Source organism: Poromitra crassiceps (genome assembly GCF_964638095.1).
Source record: "Poromitra crassiceps genome assembly, chromosome: 9".
NCBI lineage: Eukaryota > Metazoa > Chordata > Actinopteri > Beryciformes > Melamphaidae > Poromitra > Poromitra crassiceps.
Window position 1 is genome coordinate 55,203,462 of NC_139630.1, and position 20,165 is coordinate 55,223,626.

The 20,165-nt window shown below is 42.1% G+C and overlaps 1 protein-coding gene across 2 annotated transcripts in view; it reads right to left on the reverse strand.

Annotated features, from left to right (window-relative positions):
* The window catches only part of LOC310782856 (CD2-associated protein-like), a 113,634-nt gene that overhangs the window by 21,628 nt on the left and 71,841 nt on the right, over window positions 1-20,165 (reverse strand). For both annotated transcript variants that reach the window (XM_083643633.1, XM_083643632.1), the window contains exons 10-12: window positions 16,966-17,019; window positions 7,715-7,751; window positions 4,812-4,877 (exon numbers count right to left, since the gene is read on the reverse strand). In XM_083643633.1, coding sequence (XP_083499759.1) covers window positions 4,812-4,877; window positions 7,715-7,751; window positions 16,966-17,019 — 157 coding nt within the window. The remainder of the gene's footprint in view (window positions 1-4,811; window positions 4,878-7,714; window positions 7,752-16,965; window positions 17,020-20,165) is intronic.

Below are 20,165 nucleotides of genomic sequence, written 5' to 3' on the forward strand. Positions count from 1 at the left end.
GTGAATCGGGCATAAATCGGCCCGAAAATCCTGTAGTGTGAGCCAGCCTTAAGACAGGGCGGGGAGAGAAGGACGCAAGGGAAGGAAACGAGGAAACAAGACTGCGGCGGAAATTAGATGAAAACACGTAAAAAGGAGAAGAGAAAGTAGTGTAGAATAAAGAGAAGGAGAGACGCGAGAGGGGTGGAGTCGTGGAGACACCTAACTGGATTCATCAACACTACAGGAAAGATCTTTCACACAGGATGTGTGTGGACATGCATGTGTGCTCTGTGGCGTCACCTCACACTGAATCTCTGCTTCAGCATGTTGGAAACGCTCAATCCTGAGATATGCAAGAAAAACCTCGACTGGCACGGATTACTTTTTCTGCTTTATTGAACCGGTGTTGGGGGCAACTCATTACAAAAGTAACATATTACATGTAATATATTACTTTTAGCAGTAACTCAGTAATATAACTTATTACTTATAGGATTTCAGTAATATTATACCAGTTACTTTGTCAAGTAACTCAAGTTACAAATTGAGTTACATTTGATTAAATCAAAGCACATATTTAAAAAAAGATACAATCATTTCCTAATCAAATTGTGTGTTTTTATGCAAATAACCACTACAGATGACAATAACAAAGGAAAAGAATAAAATTTAGAATTTTGGATTGTTTACACCGACTTCAAGGCGGTTGAAATAATTTTTTCGGGATGGTTCCGGGGCGGCGATGTCATTCTGCTGCTGCTGTTGTTTTGGTAAAAGTAATGCAAAAGTAGTGTAATAAGTAACGAGTTACTTTAAACAGAAAGTAATATTGTAAAGTAACGTATTACTTTCAAATGAAAGTAACTAGTAATATGTAGTATATTACATTTTTAAAGTAACTTGCCCAACACTGTATTTAACCAATGGAGGAAAAAGAGTTCCGTAAACGGCCTGTAGTTACGCCTGTAACAGTGGTGGCTCTGCTGAAATAGGACTGTCGCTGCTCATCACTGCTGAGGCGTGGAGACGCTGCTCCTGTCGTCATGTGACATGTTTTCTACAGAAAAACACATCACACATCGGCCTGACTCAGACAACTAATCAATAACTATTGATGGTTTTACACGAGTACAGAAGCCCACTGACTAAAACTCTACTTCTTAGACCCATTCCATCAAAAAACTTGATACATATTATTCAATAAATCAATCAGCAGGAATTGAATACCATTGCATTTTTTTTTTATTGATCTGTTACACGATTTAATTGAGTTGACTTGTTATGGTGTCCTTATTTTGACTTTGGTTGGGGACTCTTTAGTGATTAAGAAATAAAAAAACAAGCAATAGTAAACATGTTGTCCCCCACCAGTGACGTAAATCCACCTTGGGTCAGTCCCATTCATTGTCAATGACGCCCCCTAGCTGCACAAAATCAACATTACAGTGTGATTGTAAACTAACGACCAGAAACCTATCCATACACTAGTCAACCTTTAGGTGTGTGTGTGGGGGGGGGGGGGGGGGGGGGGGTGGATAAAAATCACAGTTAACACATTCACTGCCAGCCTTTTTTTTTTTACTGTAGGTAGCTTTTGCCAGAGGGTTTTTTTGAGGATTCTGGCTCATTTTACAAGAGCCAAGGATAATTTTCTGCTTGGAGTTTGTCAACACAAAGTTCACAAAAGTACTAATAGAATGTGTGCTTTCTCTGTCTAAAAGAGTTAGTTTGTAGAGTTAGTAGTTATGTAGATATTAGCCGTTGAGTACAGCATGGTTTCAGCGTCTGAGACAAAAAGCTGAGATAATCGCAGTTTTGTGAAATTCAATATCAAACAGTCACTTTAACCATTTATTTTTGGCATCAGTGAGACATCAGACATAAACAATATAGTTCTGAACAGTAATTTCCTCCATAGCAGCACCCGCACCCCCTCTCCTTACAACTCCTCCCTCCGTGGGCGTGTCTCCGTGTTTGTCAGTCACAAGCCAGTTTCTCCTGCCTGTCTGAGCAGTGAGCAGCAGCCTCTCTCTGGCGGTCCCTCGTCGGGGAGCGTGGATGTGGCTTAATCCGTTCTTGGATTTTCGGTTGAGAGCTTTGACGAAGCCTTGTGTGACTCTAGGCTTATGCTGCGCGCTTCAAAGTGTGCTTTCCACCCAGTCCACCTGTGGAAGCCCCCACCGCCGTGCGCCCATGTGAAAGGTTTTCGCCTACAGTATGAGAATGAGGCTCGTTCGCTTCTGGGTCCTCGGTTGAGCTCAGCTGGAATGCGTGCGTTTCTGGCCAAACAACACTCAATAGTCTGAGCACCGTCGCCACTCAGTGGGTCGGCGGAATGGATTGCACACGCCCGGCGGCTCTAACAGTATAATAGAAGATGCAAAAGGGCCAGATCAAGGATCCACCGTCAAAAAAAAAAAAACGATTTTTTTGACGTATCCATACGTCGCTGGCAGTTAACGGTTGGATTCTGCTTGACGTATGCATACGTCGCTGGCAGTTAACGTGTTAACAACATTATCCAGTTATGAAACAAAAATAGTTTCATATTTATCTGGAGTTTGTTCAACATAAATTAACTTCTGTGTCCACGGCATTTTATGTTTTTCAGCAAAGGGAAAAATTTAACCCACTGCTAAGGAAGAAAAATATAAAAATGTTCCATTCAACGCAAGAAAAAGACAGAAAACAATAAAACAAGGTATTTAGTCATCATAGCATAAACCATCCAAGCAGAGACACTGTGGAAGTGACAGACGATATAAGAATCAAATTGACATTGTATTGTATTGCATTGTATTGTATTGTAATGTTTGGTTTGCTGTAAACTTAACTGTATCACTCACCAAGTGTATGTGTGTATGAGCCCAAGCATGATTATGAGAAAACAGACACATGCTGCATGTTTTTACACATCCTATTATCTGAAGTTGATCTTCATTATTTCTGTTATTGATTTATTGGCTATGAATCACTTTATAATATAGCCTGAAGAAGTTCTATACAGCCTAACTCGAGCTTCTTATTTCATCGCATAAGACGTCAACTCGAACGCACACACATTAAGTAGGTCACAGACGTGTGCAAGGTGCATCAAGTGGCACATACACACACACATTGCAATGCACAGGCAAAGCATTTACACACACACACACACGCGCGCACACACACACACACACACACACACACACACACACACGCACACAATCACAGACACATGCACGCACACACACACACACACGCACGCACGCACACACACACACACACACACACAGACACATGCACACACACACACACGCACGCACGCACACACACACACACACAGACACATGCACACACACACACACACACATGCACACACACACAGACACATGCACGCACGCACACACACCTCACTGAGAACTCTGCAGCGACGGTGCAGCCCTGCACTAACCACAGATGAAATGATGGAGCTTGACATGATTACAGACTATAATAACCTGCCTCTTACAGAACAGCACTGCTTTGTTCAGTAAGAGTGAAGCAGGAGAGGACTACAGGTCCTCCATACCTTAAAGGTATCGTAGGACCTGGGAAGCAAAACATGTCATGAAATACTCAAACTCCCAAGGTTCCTGTCGGCACTAGGAAGCTTCTCCTGTCCTAAATACGGCACAGACTGTGGAAAGACTGCTTTTAAACGGTTGTTTCACACGAGCAGTATCATTTTAACAGCACCGGCGAAATTACTGGCGCTTAGCACTTAGCAACCTTTTCAGGGATTTCACCCACACAGTGTTCCACATTATTACCCACCACATCTCAATGACAACAAGGGCTGTATTCCTTTCAAACCAGGAAGTGACACAACTCAATCACACTGGCATGGCCCTGGATTACTTTACTGTCCCCCCACTGACTTCTGTTACCGTGTGGATGACTCACTGAATTGACAGATGTGTGCGTGAGAAAAATCTAATCACTGATCTGATCTGATCTAGAGATCCCAACGCCAGAGGCAGAGAGCACCAAGAGCAGAGGGGAAGAACACACATGTTCCAGCATTCAAGCTAACAGCAGTGAGTGACGCTTAAGTGTGAATGTAACTTTGAAAGTGATTTGGGGATGGGATCAGACAGCAAAGGCAGTGAGGATTAAACAAACCATGAGGAAGATGAGGAGAGATGAGGAGAGAAGGAGGGAAGGAGAGAAGGAGTTGATAGAAATGAATGAAGGAATGAGGACAAGGAGCCATCGGGGGATGGGGAGAAGCTCGGCCCGGCCAGATTAAAGTAGCATGGGCCCCGGGGCTATGACTTTCTCTAAGGCTTTCTAGTCAAGGCCAAGAGCATTAATAAACTAGCTTTAGATCACTTTCTTTTACGCATTTATTCCTTTTCATTTGATTTGACCATTTTACCATGAATTGCTAAGCGGGTAAGCCGGTGCATTAAAATGACCTCGGAGAGAAGGACTGAGGGATGAAGCAAAGTCAAAGAGAAGGAGGAGGAGACGAGGAGCAAAGAAAGAGAGCTGACCTGGAAAGACTGAGGGGAAGCAAAGAGAAAAGTACGGCTGAGGGGGCCATATGGACCCAAAATGATAGCTCGGTATTTTTAGGCATTGGCGATACACAATATATATCTCAACATATATCTTAATATATATCTCAATATATATCTCAATATATATCTCAATATATATCTCGAGGTTTTCTATGAAGTGGGCTAAATGTTCAGTTAAGCTAGAAAGAAGGTGGAGAAACGGGACGATGAGATGGGGGAGGGAGCGTTGAGTTGTAAAGGAGGGCTTTGGAGGGGGGTGAGAGAGGGTGATGGTGATGGTCCTACCTTTGTCTTCAGACCTGGTGTGGTGCTGAGGTTTCTTGTCGGCACTGGGAACCTCCGGCTTGAGAGCTGAGAAACGAAACATGGTCCACACGGTAAGTCTGACGGGTTACCACATACGTCTGTCTGTCTGTCCCTCACTGATTCAAGTCTGAACAGACTCTGAGGAGGAGGAACACCAACACACTCTCACACACAGATGGGACAGACAGACACAATATACACACAGGCGTAAACACACACACACACACACACACACACACCGGGCGAAACATTGAGCAGAGGATGTGGTAATCTCAATACAAGTACTTCCTCTGCAGACGTGACAGGGGGGAAAGTGTTAACCGTTGCAGGATTTTGTGGACGTCGGCACGCTCAACAGTAAACACTGAACCGCCCGTCAAAAGGGAAGAACGCAGCTTTTGAGTTGGCGGTCCGGTCGAATGATAAAGATGAGATCAGAGAACTTTATCAGCGTCCACCATGACTATCTGTAACGGTGTTTTCCTCGGCATTTACCCAAACAACACAAGCTAAAGGAGACACCTGCAGGCAGACAGACAGACGAGCACCAAGCTGGAGCACCGACATACTGTAGGCATTAGTTTGGACATAATGCATTGAAAAATATACCAGTCTCTGAATTAGGGTCGGTGATTGATAAAGCAGTGGTAAAACAAAAATCGCAAAATACTTAATATTTTGGTACAATTCATATAGGGTCTGCAGGCAGGGTTTGCAAGAACAGGTAGAGCTGACTCGCTGACTTAAAAAGCGATTTCAAGACGCGTTGTAAAAGTAACACATATCAGTCGTAATCCATTGCAGACAGGGTTGTGAATTGTAACGGGCGATAAGACATCGATTTCCAATGGTATACAGTACCAAGTACCATGTATCCAAGAGCAGTGCGAGATTTGAGAGTTGAACCTGTGGTTTAGCGTGTGACAATTCATAGATCTATGTAGGAAATGATTTGGTGCTGTAAGCCAGCAGGAGGTTTGCACCGGTGAAGTGGCACGTTGCCATGGCAACAACAGCAAATGACAAATCAATTGTTCGTAGTTTGCTGCTCATTCAAGAATAAGTGTGATCTCATGAGAAAACACAACCAGCGTCTCCTGAAGAACCTGGAACGTGACAGTAGATGCATCATCAATTTTGGAATTGTAAAGAAATCTACTCCTTCTGGGAGAAAATCCAGCGGGCTGCTCAAGACCTTCTTGTGGTGGACTATGTCCCAGGTGACTTATTACATTTCTGAAAGGACATGATGTTGTGCAGGCCTGCTTCTTCTATGACTCGTGTGACTCGTGTGGCCCCTGCACCCTAATGGAACTCCAGAGCCGAGTTTGGACTATGAAAGATCTCCTGCGTTGTAGGATCTCCTTAATGCATCCGTTCGATTGCTCTTCCACTCTGAGAAAGAAGCTGTATTGGTCAGTACTGCGTGAGGAACAAGGCGTGTATTTTGTCTCAATGGACTTCAAATACTAGTCCCAAGTCCTAAGATGTGGATCGAGCAAATCACAGTTTCCACCCTTTAGAAAAACAAAACAAAAACAACAAAAAAACATAATGGTCGTCTCTGTAAAAGTGATGCCCTCTCTCTGATACGATAGTTTATTGAGACAAGACAATCACCTCCGCTTTAACGGTAAACAATAGCGGCTCTCTTTCTCTTGTTTTCTTTCTCTTTGTCTGGAAGACACACTGGACCCACTAAAAGGCTCATTATAGTCGAGCGAGGCAGATCACGTGTGCACTGGCTGGGGCTGATGCTTTTATACTCAGAATGGCAGCCAAGTGATCAGCATGTATTCTACAATGGTAATAGTGAGAACAGCCCGTGAAAAGTCGCAATGAAACGCTATTATTTATGTGCAGTACTGAGTGCACTTTCACTCTCAAACGACCGTACATCAGCACATGAATGAATCACCAAACTTGTTTTTACTGAAGGCTGTTTTTCAGTTCTCAGCCCTGATAGCCTACTCTGTGCTGCTTTTAATCTCTCTCAAATCATGCTCTCAACACAACACATTTACTTGTTGAAATTAGGGTTGTGCGATGTCACCAAAATACCCATCCTGATTGTTTTACAGTGAAACATCGTTTTGGACGATTGCATCGTCATTGAGGGGTTTCTGTAATGTCATTTGGCTAGCCGCTGCAATGCGTTCACGTTAACAACAGGACAGCTGGGCCTGAGCTCTACATGATACCAGCGGGCTTGAATAGGCTATAAGCCTCTGCTCTGTGCTACAGCACAGAGCCAGGCGACTGAAGTGGGCAGTGGCCAGCTTCACTACCAGCAATTTGAACGGAGCAAAACAAATAACGTTAATACCAGTGTTCAGGGCTCAGTGGCTCGAAAGCGTCCATGTTTGGAGAGAAGCCGTGCGGAGGTCGCGCTGTGAGAACAATCTTCAGGTACGCGCTGTGCGGCTGCGGGGGGGTCGCGCCCAACTCATCACGTCATTTGACCCTGGCTCCTCCCCTGCGCCTGACCATAAAACAACCCTTTGACCTCCGTTTGATGAGACACGTGTTAAACGTTCTCTGAACTCAACATTCTCTGAACTCAACGTTCTCTGAACTCAACGTTCTCTGAACTCTGAACTCAACGTTCTCTGAACTCAACGTTCTCTGAACTCCTTTGTCTGTTTGTCTTGTTTGTGTTCTATAAACATTTAAAATATGAAAAAAAAAAAAAAAAAAAGGACTCAGCAACTGGTCCACTTTCACGCACCTTTCTGTGAGCCAAATGTGTTTAATGAGGTGAACTGGAGATAGTGTGTGTGCGTGTGTGTGTGTGTGTGTGTGTGTGTGTGTGTGTGCGCGCGTGTGTGTGTGCGCGCGCGTGTGTGAGGGTGTAGGGGGGTTGTTAGACTTCCAATCCTTACCAATGTTTTTTGATGGTGGGGGCGGCTTCTTCGGTCTCTGAGAGAGAGAGAGAGAGAGAGAGAGAGAGAGAGAGAGAGAGAGAGAGAGAGAGAGAGAGAGAGAGAGAGAGAGAGAGAGAGAGAGAGGGGGAGACAGAGAGAGAGAGAGAGAGAGAGAGAGAGAGAGGACAAACTAGGTCAGGCTGACATCAAAGTGGTGGATGACTCATTGAGATGCATTGACATTCATTTACATCAAATGCCAAAACAGCATCCTAGCTGCAGGGGGCCACGTGGTTCAGTGCCTCCTGCAGGGGGCCACGTGGTTCAGTGCCTTATTGTGTTTTTATCCTGGGTGATTGTCTGTACCCTGTATCTTTGTTGACATTTCACCAAATAAATAAATCAATCAATCAAAGAAAAAGCCTCCAGGCTCATCCTAGCTGCAGGGGGCCACGTGGTTCAGTGCCTCCAGGCTCAATTCACGCAAACCTGCTCTTGTGGAACAGGAGGACTGTTGAAAACCATGTAAACCCAGTTAGCAGAGCGCTTTCAGGAGCATCGTGCTTTCCGGTGCTACGAACTAACACTGTCCCCTCCATCCATTTACAATTCTTCCCAAATGATTCTAAACGCATTACAATTTTGTTCCATCGCGAATGATGGAAGTGAGTGAAAAACTACATTGACTTTAAAAGCTCCTCCTTTCTGAACTTTTCTTATAATATATACTGTATATATATTTGTTTACATTCTCTTTGTTCAGCCAGAGAGACACTTGCGTCAAGGAGTTTAGACCATTGAATGCCAGTGTTTGGAGTAACTCATTACAAAAGTAACATATTACATGTAATATATTACTTTTACCAGTAACTCAGTAATATAATTTATTACTTATAGGATTTCAGTAATATTATACCAGTTACTTTGTCAAGTAACTCAAGTTACAAATTGAGTTAATTTTTTTTAAATGAAAGCACATATTTAAAAAAGATACAATCATTGCCTAATCAAACTGTGTATTTTTATGCAAATAACCACTATAGATGACAATAACAAAGGAAAAGAATAACATTTAGAATTTTGGATTGTTTACACTGACTTCATGAAGGTTGAAATTATTTTTCGGGATGATTCTGGGGCAGCGATGTCATTCTGCTGCTGCTATTGTTTTGGTAAAATGAATGCAAAAGTAGTGTAATAAGTAACGAGTTACTCTACACAGACAGTAACATTGTAAAGTAACTTATTACTTTCAAATGGAAGTAACTAGTAATATGTAGTGTAGAAAATGCTCCATAATGGCCCACCATCAGGCCTGTTCTTGGGGCAATTGACGCCCACCAACCAAGGAGCCCACGAGGCAATGATGATCATCGGTGATGATGTCAGAGTTCACCTTGTGAGGTCATCGGTGATGTCAGAGTTTCCCCTGTGACAGATGTGACTTTGTGAGGTCATCGATGATGTCATACCTCCCCGGACGTTGTGACATCACCAATGATGTCATACCTCAAATGTGGGGGGGGGTATAAAGGTGTTGTTCTATGATAGCTCTGTAAGCTCTGTATGTTGCTTCTGCCTTACTTTCTGCCTGTGATACTTCATTAAAGCTTGAAAGACATCTCTGTGGTTCTAATCGATCACTGCCCGTGAGCCCTTACCTACAGTAAGATCCAGCAAACTTCACACAAGGCAAGCACACAAACTTCCTTACATGTAGTATATTACATTTTGAAAGTAACTTGCCCAACACTGTTGAATGCAAATGGTTCTACAACAGTTCTATTTGGTGGAAAAGGTTCTGCTGTTGAGGATGCTCCGCAATGAATCCAGGCAGCATGAATCAGATCATCATACATCACATCATACAAGCAGACAGAATGCAGAGACAGCTTACACAACATCCTCTGTACAGATCAGATCTGATCTCATGGCCACCACAAAACACAGCTTTCAACTGCACCCTGTTCCTTGTATAAACGCTTAGAAATGGAAAGTAACCGATCCTGGCCCACTGTATGCATCTTGAGACCTACAGATTGCAAGACATCACACATACCAACTACCACTAGAGGGCCACTCATCATAACCCAATACGGTACCGCCATATTCACCTTATTATTTGCCCATATAAGGACGCTTCTGCATGACGTCATTTTGAAATCGTCTTTCCGTTTTAGACCCGAAAGTAGATTACGCCTACCGTAGTCATTTTTAGACTTGCCAAAAAGCTGTTTTCAAGCACAAAAAAAATTGTTTCAAAGTTTTTATATTTTTTCGGATGAGAACGTAACCTTCCAAATATGCGACCAGTTTACCAGAATAACGCCTATTTGGGAATATTTAACGAGCAGCGAGGACTGAGAGCGCTGGCTGTGTGACCAGTCGGACTAGCTAGCTAGTATCTATCAACCCCTACTGTACTGGCAGTGAGAAAACACTGTCGACGTGCTTTTGTAACTAACGTTAAATGCCGACCGGGTACAGCCATCGGCTCCTCGCAGCAGTAACACTATGAACATGTAACTGAAGTTGGCCGCAGTGTAGCTTCTGAATGTTGCCAGACTTCATTCATACTGACGTTTTGTTTTGAAATTGGCCGCCAACTAGCGCTGAACCGGAAGAACAAATACAATAGAAAGGCAAAGTGGAACGTCACTTCCTGCTTCAGCACTGTACCAGAGATTTTCATCCGCCATTTATTTTCCCATAGACATTTTGTAAAATGCTTATAAAATAGTTTTACTTCGTCGAACCAAACGGTTCAGCTAACGCTATAATCGGGAGAGACCATAGAACATTTCACTCGGACCAAAACTGAAAAAAACAACATTGAAAAAATATTTTCTTTAAACCCACATTTTTTACATTTTGGTCTGAGTGAAATATTATGCGATCTCTCCTGTTTCTAAATATATCTGAACCGTTTGGTTTGAACCAGTAAAACTATTTTTATACACATTTTACAAAATGTGTATGGGAAAATAAATGGCGGATGAAAATCTCTGGTACAGTGCTGAAGCAGGAAGTAGGCGGTCACTTATAGAGAGCCCCAGGGATGACATATTTTTGTAGTCGGAACGCGGAAGTCCCAGACTTCATGGTTCTTCACTGTTTCTGTCTATGGGATTTTTGAATGGGTTTTCGCCGCGATGCTTCAAATAAGGTCTGTGGGCAACGCAAGCTTAATCAAACGCGAACCAGTGTTCAGCGGGATAATCTTCACACATGAGGACGACTTTCATGAGTTTTGAAGCGTAAATGCGAGCCCTAGAAGTAAAAAGCTCGTGCTAAACTAATCCAGAACTACACACAGTGTCGCATAGGCTTCCCCGTCACGTCACCACTCAACCTGGAGTGTTGTTGATGTGTGCGCTGCTGTGCACTGATTACCCCGGGCTGAACGGGCTGAACCAGGTGAGGGAAAGAGAATTTCCGTGTTCGTCCTTTGAAGTGATGACGTTATTGACGTATAATATCCCCGTCGACTCAACAGTGTAGTCTCATTTAGCCGTTTGCTAGCTAGCCGCCCTTTTAACGTGCCGTTAAAAGCTTCAAAACTCATAAAAGTGGTCTTCATGTGTGAAGATTATCCTGCTGAACACTGGTTCGCGTTTGATTAAGCTTGCGTTGCCCAGAGACCTTATTAGAAGCATCGCGCCAAAAACTCATTCAAAAATCCCATTGGCGAAAACAGTTAAGAACCAGGAAGTGTTAGCATCGATGTTTTCTGGACTCGTTCCTGGGGCTCTCTATAGCGTCTAACGCAGAAGAAGAATAGGATTGGAAACAAGAAACCAGACTTGGTCCATTCCCATGGAAAGCAAACCAGGGGACTGAGGCAGGCTGTGCTGTGACTGTCTGGCATGACACCACTCAATGGAGATTAGGCCGACTATTGACTTTGGTATTCTCTTGTTTGTCTCTTGCTTGTCTCTTGTTTGTCTCTTGTTTTTCTCTTGTTTGTCTCTTGCTTGTCTCTTGTTTGTCTCTTGGTTGTCTCTTGTTTGTCTCTTGTTTGTCTCTTGCTTGTCTCTTGTTTGTCTCTTGTTTGTCTCTTGCTTGTCTCTTGTTTGTCTCTTGGTTGTCTCTTGTTTGTCTCTTGTTTGTCTCTTGCTTGTCTCTTGTTTGTCTCTTGTTTGTCTCTTGCTTGTCTCTTGTTTGTCTCTTGTTTGTCTCTTGCTTGTCTCTTGTTTGTCTCTTGCTTGTCTCTTGCTTGTCTCTTGTTTGTCTCTTGTTTGTCTCTTGTTTGTCTCTTGTTTGTCTCTTGCTTGTCTCTTGTTTGTCTCTTGTTTGTCTCTTGCTTGTCTCTTGTTTGTCTCTTGTTTGTCTCTTGTTTGTCTCTTGCTTGTCTCTTGTTTGTCTCTTGTTTGTCTCTTGCTTGTCTCTTGTTTGTCTCTTGTTTGTCTCTTGCTTGTCATTCTCTCGTGTGTTTGTTTGTTTTCAATGTTTGGAGTGCGTCAGTCGGCTCACAGCATAAGACTTGATGGTTTTCCCTAATATTCTAGCTCAGTGGTTCCCAACCCCCGGGCAGCGGGCCGGGGCCGGTCCACAAAGCATTTGCTGCTGGGCCGTGAGGGAATGAGGCAGGGAGACAAAGAGAGAGCGAGAGAGAGTGAGAGAGAGAGAGAGAGACCTATAGAGTGCATTAAGAGAGAGAGAGACCTATAGAGTGCATTAAACGAGAGAGAGAGAGAGAGAGAGAGAGACCTATAGAGTGCATTAAGAGAGATAGAGAGAGAGAGAGACCTATAGAGTGCATTAAGAGAGATAGCGGCAGCGTCAAAGTGAAAGTAAAAAGACAGGAGCAAGGAGAGGATCATACATGTAAAACCTGCTTTTTTCCCACGCTGGATGGGTTTGCACACCAGGTTATAATGCACACCTCTGTTGGGTAGTAATAAAAAAAAAAAAAAAAAAAAAAGGCAACTAGTGAAACCACAAAGTGTTGCAAACTCATTTCTATCTTGTGGCCATGCGTCCATAATGACGTGTATCCACTGAAGAAACGTCTCACACATGAGAGAGAGAGAAATTAATACAGGCTGTGTTTGTGCAGTGATCACATTGAACTTGGCATCCCTTCTCGATGGGTGTTCTTGCTGCAGGGGGTCAAGCCCAGACCTCCGACACACATATTGGTGAGTTGCAATTAAATATTTATTTGCATATTCATTATTCATGCGAGGATGTGCGTTTAATATCCAGTCAATCCTATCCTTAACAGCCCAGCCCCCCCCCCCCCGCCCCCGGTGGTCCGCAGCAATATTGTCCATTTTAAAGCGGTCTGCGGTGCAAAAAAAGGTTGGGAAACTGTTCTAAGTGAACTGGTGTCACGTTACGTTACGTTACATTACGTTACATTACGTTACGTTACATTACGTTACGTTACATTACGTTACGTTACATTACGTTACATTACGTTACGTCATTTGGCAGACGCTTTTATCCAAAGCGACTTACAATAACACACTTTTTGTCAGCAATAGAGCAATCAACTATGGAGCACAGTCTATGACAACTACAACTTCTGAAGGAACAGTGGTACGAGTTTAGTTTAGGATTTTTATTTATTTATTTTTTATTATTATTATTATTAATAAAGAGAGAGAAATAAGTTAGATCAAGAAGGGCCCAGATGGAGCCTGGTGTCAGGAGGACTGCTGTAATCCACCTCATGGTTGCAGGGCTCCCAGTGGTGCATTAGCTTTATGCGGCAAAGCTTGTACATTGTGTGGCTTTTAGCGCTTTTCCTTCTCCCTCTGGACGAGTGTGCCGAGTCGTTCTGAAAATGCTACTTTTTCACATCATCATCATCATCCTCATCATCATCATCCTCATCCCTTTCCACGGCAAATGGAGTCAGAGAACCTGCATCTTCTTGAACAATCAACAGAGATGACATCTGCTGATATATGTAAATTACACAAGCTATTTACATTCCAATCACATTATGTAAACATTCCATCTGTGAACACACAATCACGCTGATCCAAAGACACGCTGGTGCCTACATGGACAGCTGACTGTCATCCTTTCACTGGGGCAATTTTCTGTTTGGGTGCACTCACACAATCACAGCACACAAAATAACATTTTCAATTATTTCTCCTCATCAGGTGAGGAAAAATGTATTGACACAGTCCTCACTGATTCTCAGCTTAGTGATAAGTACCACTGCTTCAATAGCTGATTTTGTATAACCATTAAACAGCATAACACGTGATTTAATATCAATGAAATCACAGTCCAGTACGCTTATCATTCTAAATGTGCACTAGCAGCTACACATAATGGTTGTACTATCTACCAAATGGGGGCAAATAACCAGCGATTAAATTGAGAATCGATCTGATTTCTGCCTCGGACATCTTTCAGGAAGAGAGAGACAAGACGGAAAGCAATCTGTGGGAACTTCAGTGTGTGTACGTGTGCATGCACGCGTGTGTGTGCAGCCGTGCGCACGCATGTGTGTGTGTGTGCAATGCATGCACGTGTACTGTATGTGTGTGTGTGCGTCCGTGTATGTACGTATGTGTGCGTGTGTGTGCGTGCGTGTGTGCGTGTATGTATGTGTGTGTGTGCGTGTGTGCGTGCGTGTATGTGTATGCGTGTATGTGTGTGTGTGTGCATGCGTGCAGCTGTGCGCATGCATGTGTTTGTGTATGTGTATGTATGTGTGTGTGTGTGTGCGTGTGTGTTATCTAATGTACAGTCAACAGAAGGCCCACACTGAGCACAGGAGGTAGTGTCTGCTATACTCTAAGTGGGCAGATAAGAGGAGGAGTGGGCAGATAACCAGAAGCTCTTCCAGATCAGCTGGGAGAGGAACATAAATGAGTAACCTCTCTCACTGACTGCTGTCAAGGTGCTCTTCAAGCCATGAAAAGAACATTTGCTTTTACTTCCTGATCAAGTATCTTTAATGTTGACCTCATTATGCACCAGTCGGCGTAAACCTCTAACCAATAAAACCATCAGATTCTTAACAATCCTCCAATCAAATTAAAGTGCCTCTCTCTCTCTCTCTCTCTCCAACTCATATTCGATTGGTCTAGACTTTTGAATGATCCCTCACTGTATTATGTCCCGCCCCAACATCCTGTTTCAACAGGAAATGCATCAAATCCAGGAAGAATTTCGTGAGGCCTTTAAGCAAGGCACTAAACCCCCAAAACACCCAAATGCTCCAGTGCAGCTACAGTCCTCAGTGACCAGAAGTAGAGCAGGCTGCTGTATCTCCTAGCAGCTGCTACCACCCTCTAACCTGATGCTGCCAGACGGGGGCGGTATTGTTTTCACAACAAGACACGCATACCGCCCCCATCTGGCAGCGTCAGGTTAACAACCATCTCCTCTCATGACAGATGATATGTGGTGGCACTCACCTGCAAATGAGCTCACACTTCCATTTCCAAATTTCATACTTTTTCCCAGACATTAATTTCTTTGAATTAACGTGAAGATAGTGACTGCCATTCAACGTGGTGTGTGCTGCGAGTGGCCGGGCAATATATTATATATATATATATATATATAGACAACAATTCTCCACAATAAACATCACAATGTGTGAAATACATGTGGGTCTTTTACATTCTTTGCCACCAGTGTTGGGCAAGTTACTTTCAAAATGGAATATACTACATATTACTAGTTACTTTCATTTGAAAGTAATAAGTTACTTTACAATATTACTTTCTGTGTAGAGTAACTCCTTACTTATTACACTACTTTTGCATTACTTTTACGAAAACAGCAGCAGCAGCAGAATGACATTGCCGCCCCGGAACCATCCCGAAAAATAATTTCAACCGCCTTGAAGTCAGTGTAAACAATCCAAGATTCTAAATGTTATTCTTTTCCCTTGTTATTGTCATCTATATTGGTTATTTGCATAAAAACACAGTTTGATTTGATTAGGAAATTATTGTATCTTTTTTAAATATCTTTTTTAAGTACCGTAATATCAAAAAAAAAAATATATATATATATATATGCAAAACAGTCAAGATAAATTTGAACTGCTTTAGAATGATAAGACATTACATACCTCTCAAGGCAGCTCAACTGTTCATGCATGCCATGATATTTTCTCACTTATTCTACTGTGTAACTGTATGGGCCCAGGCTTCACAGGCAACTGTCAAACCTGTCACATCACTGTACAAACAGGCACTGAAAATAATGGATCGAAAACAAATGAAATGGCACCACTGTAAAATTCTACATAAGTACAAGCTGCTCAGTTTTGACAGCTTCATTAAGTTTTCATTTGTCAAATTGATTTTTAAATGTGTGAATAATCTGGTCCCAGCCGTACTTACCATATGTCACAAAAATAAACAGCAACAGAATTGCCACAAGGGGATCAGTGAATGGCAATTGTAGAGTGGCCCAACGCAAAACTACCTTCGGTCAGTCATCCTTTTCAGTAAAAGGGATACACATATGGAATTCCCTACCAACAGAAAGAAAAATGCAAACTAATCTGAAAAGCTTTAATGAAAAGGTGAAACACTGGCTGAAGCAAAATCAAACCTGCGACCATTGATCACCGATGTAGTTGTGTAATTCTACTGTAAATTTCATATGATGTAGTAGCATAATTCTACTGTAAATTTTGTATGATCGTGTCACAATTTTTATGTTTGCACTTTGTTTAGATTATGTCCTTTATTAGAAAAGCCTACCCAGGGACAGGGATTGCAAATTAGCCTTGGCTAGATATCCTATATGCATCGCATATGTTTCATGTTCCTGTAACTTGTTACAATGTTGTCTTGCATTGTCCCTGACAAATAAACGAATAAATAAAATAAAAATATATATATACCGGTATGTGCTTTGATTTAATAAAATGTAACTCAATTTGTAACTTGAGTTACTTGACAAAGTAAACGTATAATATTACTGAAATCCTATAAGTAATAAGTTATATTACTGAGTTACTGCTAAAAGTAATATATTACATGTAATATGTTACTTTTGTAATGAGTTACCCCCCAACACTGTTTGCCACACTATTATGCGTAATTCTCAAATTGCAAACCAAACCTTGAAATGATGAAATTCATCCATACTAGTATCCAGAGAGGTAGGAACAAATGTGAGCTGTCGTTTAGCGATCAACAACTTTCTGGTTGTTCAGGCGTTGAGTTAGGTAAGCTATGCTTCTTCAATCTAACCGCTTTTAAAGTGTGTTGATCAGCACGCTGTGGAATGAATACATGGTCATTCTGCAGACATCAGTAGCACAGAGCAGTTACCTCTTCTGAATCCTGCTTGGGAGATGATTTGACCGACGCTCTCGGCGTGGGAGCCTGTGACATGAACAAAGACATCACATTATACTTAGAATGTGGCATGTAGGATTTCACATTTCAAATCAAGAACAAACCAAAGGAAATAAGTGGAGAAAAAGATTGTGCAAGTAGAGACAAGAAGCCTTAATGAGCTTATATGAGGTCTCTTATCTAAGAAATTAAACCAATATCAACAACAATTTCATCAAAGCATACAATATTTGATTTGATTTGAAACCTTTATTTATTTCTCGAAAGAACATTGAGGTTTGACCCTCATTTGCAATGTTGCCGAGATTACAAGCAAGCTCAAACAGTTGAACACAATAAGGCACAATAAATCACAAGATAAATCATTATCTATATATTATCATTATCTATAATATAAACAAAAGCAAGAGAAAACAACAAAGAAAAGCAACCAAAGTAAAACATAAAACATATCACTATATATACACACTACTACACTATTATTATAGTGTGAATGATATAGTACTATCACACACACACAAATATATAGAGCACATTTATTTTGATATATTCATATATCTCACTAGAAAGATATATGAGAACGATATACTATAATATGTGACTAGAAGTAATAAGTAAGCCAACAGACAATTGAAATGGCAGTGTGAGCTGTGAGGTCTATGTGTGATGTATGTGGGCCATGTGTGACTCATCAGGGAGATTCTAAGTTTGGATTTGAAAGAGTTCAGAGATAATGATCGTTTGGCAATATTGATATAACTGTTCCACAGTGTAGCACCTCTGTAACATATTCAAATGGAGTATTAGTAGCGCGACAGTAGGGAGGTGAAGGTGATCTGAATGTCTTATATTATGTGTATGTATGTTAGAGTTTTGCTGAAAGTATACCCGACAAGGTCGCTGTAATAGCTCAACTTCTTCACTAATGAGATACCTCAAAAGCCTTAATTGACACTGCTCACACGAAGGCCTTGGGAACTAATCAAACTCAGTCTCAACAGAAATCAGATCCACTCCCAGTCCCAGATCACTTATGCTGTCAAAGACTCCCATGTAGAAGACGGATATTGATTGAAGCGATCAATCAGGAAGCCTTAGGCCATGTTCAGACTAGGAGGCCAAATCCGATTTGTGAACTTTAGTGACCTATTAATGACTTTATCCAGATTGGTTTTATGAGTCTGGACGCTCCAAGTCTGATTTGTGTCACTTGTCCCAAACCACATATCGTCGCTGTTGCGCCAGGACCTCACTTTCACTTTTTTTACTTTTTGTCATAAATCAGTGCCATTGGTCACCCTTCACGTCTCTGTGTGGTTTTTAACAAATGCAACCAATGGAAAAGCATTAAAACGAGCTTGTGAGTAAATCTCGTAACGCCATTCGCCCTCAATCTGTCAGTCAAACCTCGAAATTCGTCCCCTACCTCCGTCTGTACCCCCCCACGCAGGACAATAAACCCGCAAAAGTCACACGGCAGACGTGCTGTGTATATATGGGTTTGACTAATCCTGGCTTCCTCCAACGTTAATATATCAATCAAATGTTTTCCAGTTATTCCTAGGCTGCAAACTTGTTTTAACATGCAAATCGGAGTGTTTTCTGACGAGAATAAAGTAACGTTAACGCTACGTTATGTCAGACTATTCTCACCCCATGTGAAAGCCCCCGCCTCGGCCATGAGAGGCACTGCTGCTGCTGCTGCGCGCCCCAACGGCCCGGAGCTTGGGGCTCGTGCATGTGCATACCAGAGGCGGTCATCAGCGCCTGACTGGCCGGGAGAGAGTGCTTCCAAGTCGGACTGATAATAATAACAACATCATTTGAGCTTATCCAGGTAAGATATTAATAAGTAATGACACATTCAGCAGGAAACTAACTATGTCTTAACTAACTAATAATTAAGACATGTGCCAACTTTGACGACGTTTGGTTCAGTATTTTAAGAGCAAACAGGTTATTTTAACTTCCTGAAAAGTTGCTGTTTTGGAGATTTGAGGTCCTGGAACGACAGCGACGATATGGAGGTAGTTTCCAATCTGCTTCAAATGTGCTTTTGACTGATGTGACTTCAGTGCGGACGCACAGATCCACCAAATCTGATTTGAACGTCACTCGCAACTCATCATCAAATGCTTCTGTGCAGGTAAAGGTATTTACTGACGCCCACGTCGTTACCATAGCAACCCATGCAGATAGGCTGTTTAGGTCTGGACACACAGATCCGACTTGAGAATCAGATTTGTGGCAGTGCGGACACACTCCCAAATCAGATTTGGGAAACCAATTAAGATAATGATGATCAGCAAACTTTATCAGCAAATCGGATTTGCCTGTAATGTGAACATGGCCTTATAGAGCCCAACAGTCACATGACTTTTTGCGATGTCATTTGCCCCCCGGAAATAAGTTCCGCATTCATTTTTTCCATAGACATTTCGATAAATCCTATATACTGTATATATAATATAACTTATATAACCAGTTTTAATGCAGGAACCAAACCATCCCGTGAGCGACTGAATCGTGAGTGACCATAAAACATTCAGTTTAAGCAAGAACAAAAAATAACTGGAAAAAATATATTATTATTATAAATATATATATATATTAATTCCACAGCCCGTAGAGAAATAGATTGTTCCCACTGGGCATTAAGATCTTTGTTTTACGGCGCCAGCTTGGCTCCAGCTGAGTCTTTTTTGGCTCAGTGTCTTAGTGGAAAGACACAAAGCCAAACCCCACTCCCAGTCCCTACACATGTTCTAATCACAATGCCATACCTTTTGCCAGACTTTTTCCACACCTTGTAGGCAGGTCAGCCTTTTCTCTCTCTCTCTCTCTCTCTGAGAAACACACACCCTAACTCTCACCCCCGTCTCCCCCGTCTCCCTCTGACCCGCCTCTGCTGCCCCTCCCTCATACATACACAGGCAGATGATCATTTTAAAAAGCAAATAACGGAGAAATTAATATTGCTGAGATTCTGATATATTAGCATACTCAATAGGGATTACATTTGCTCAATTTAAAAAAATGGCAATCTCGAAATCTGTACTACCGTGTCCACTTGGCCATATCACTCAATCAATGTAGATATGTGAAATGACGTTGGTTCTACCAAATAAACTGTGGAGTCATACGTGTAACAGGAGTGAACACTGAAGTTTTAT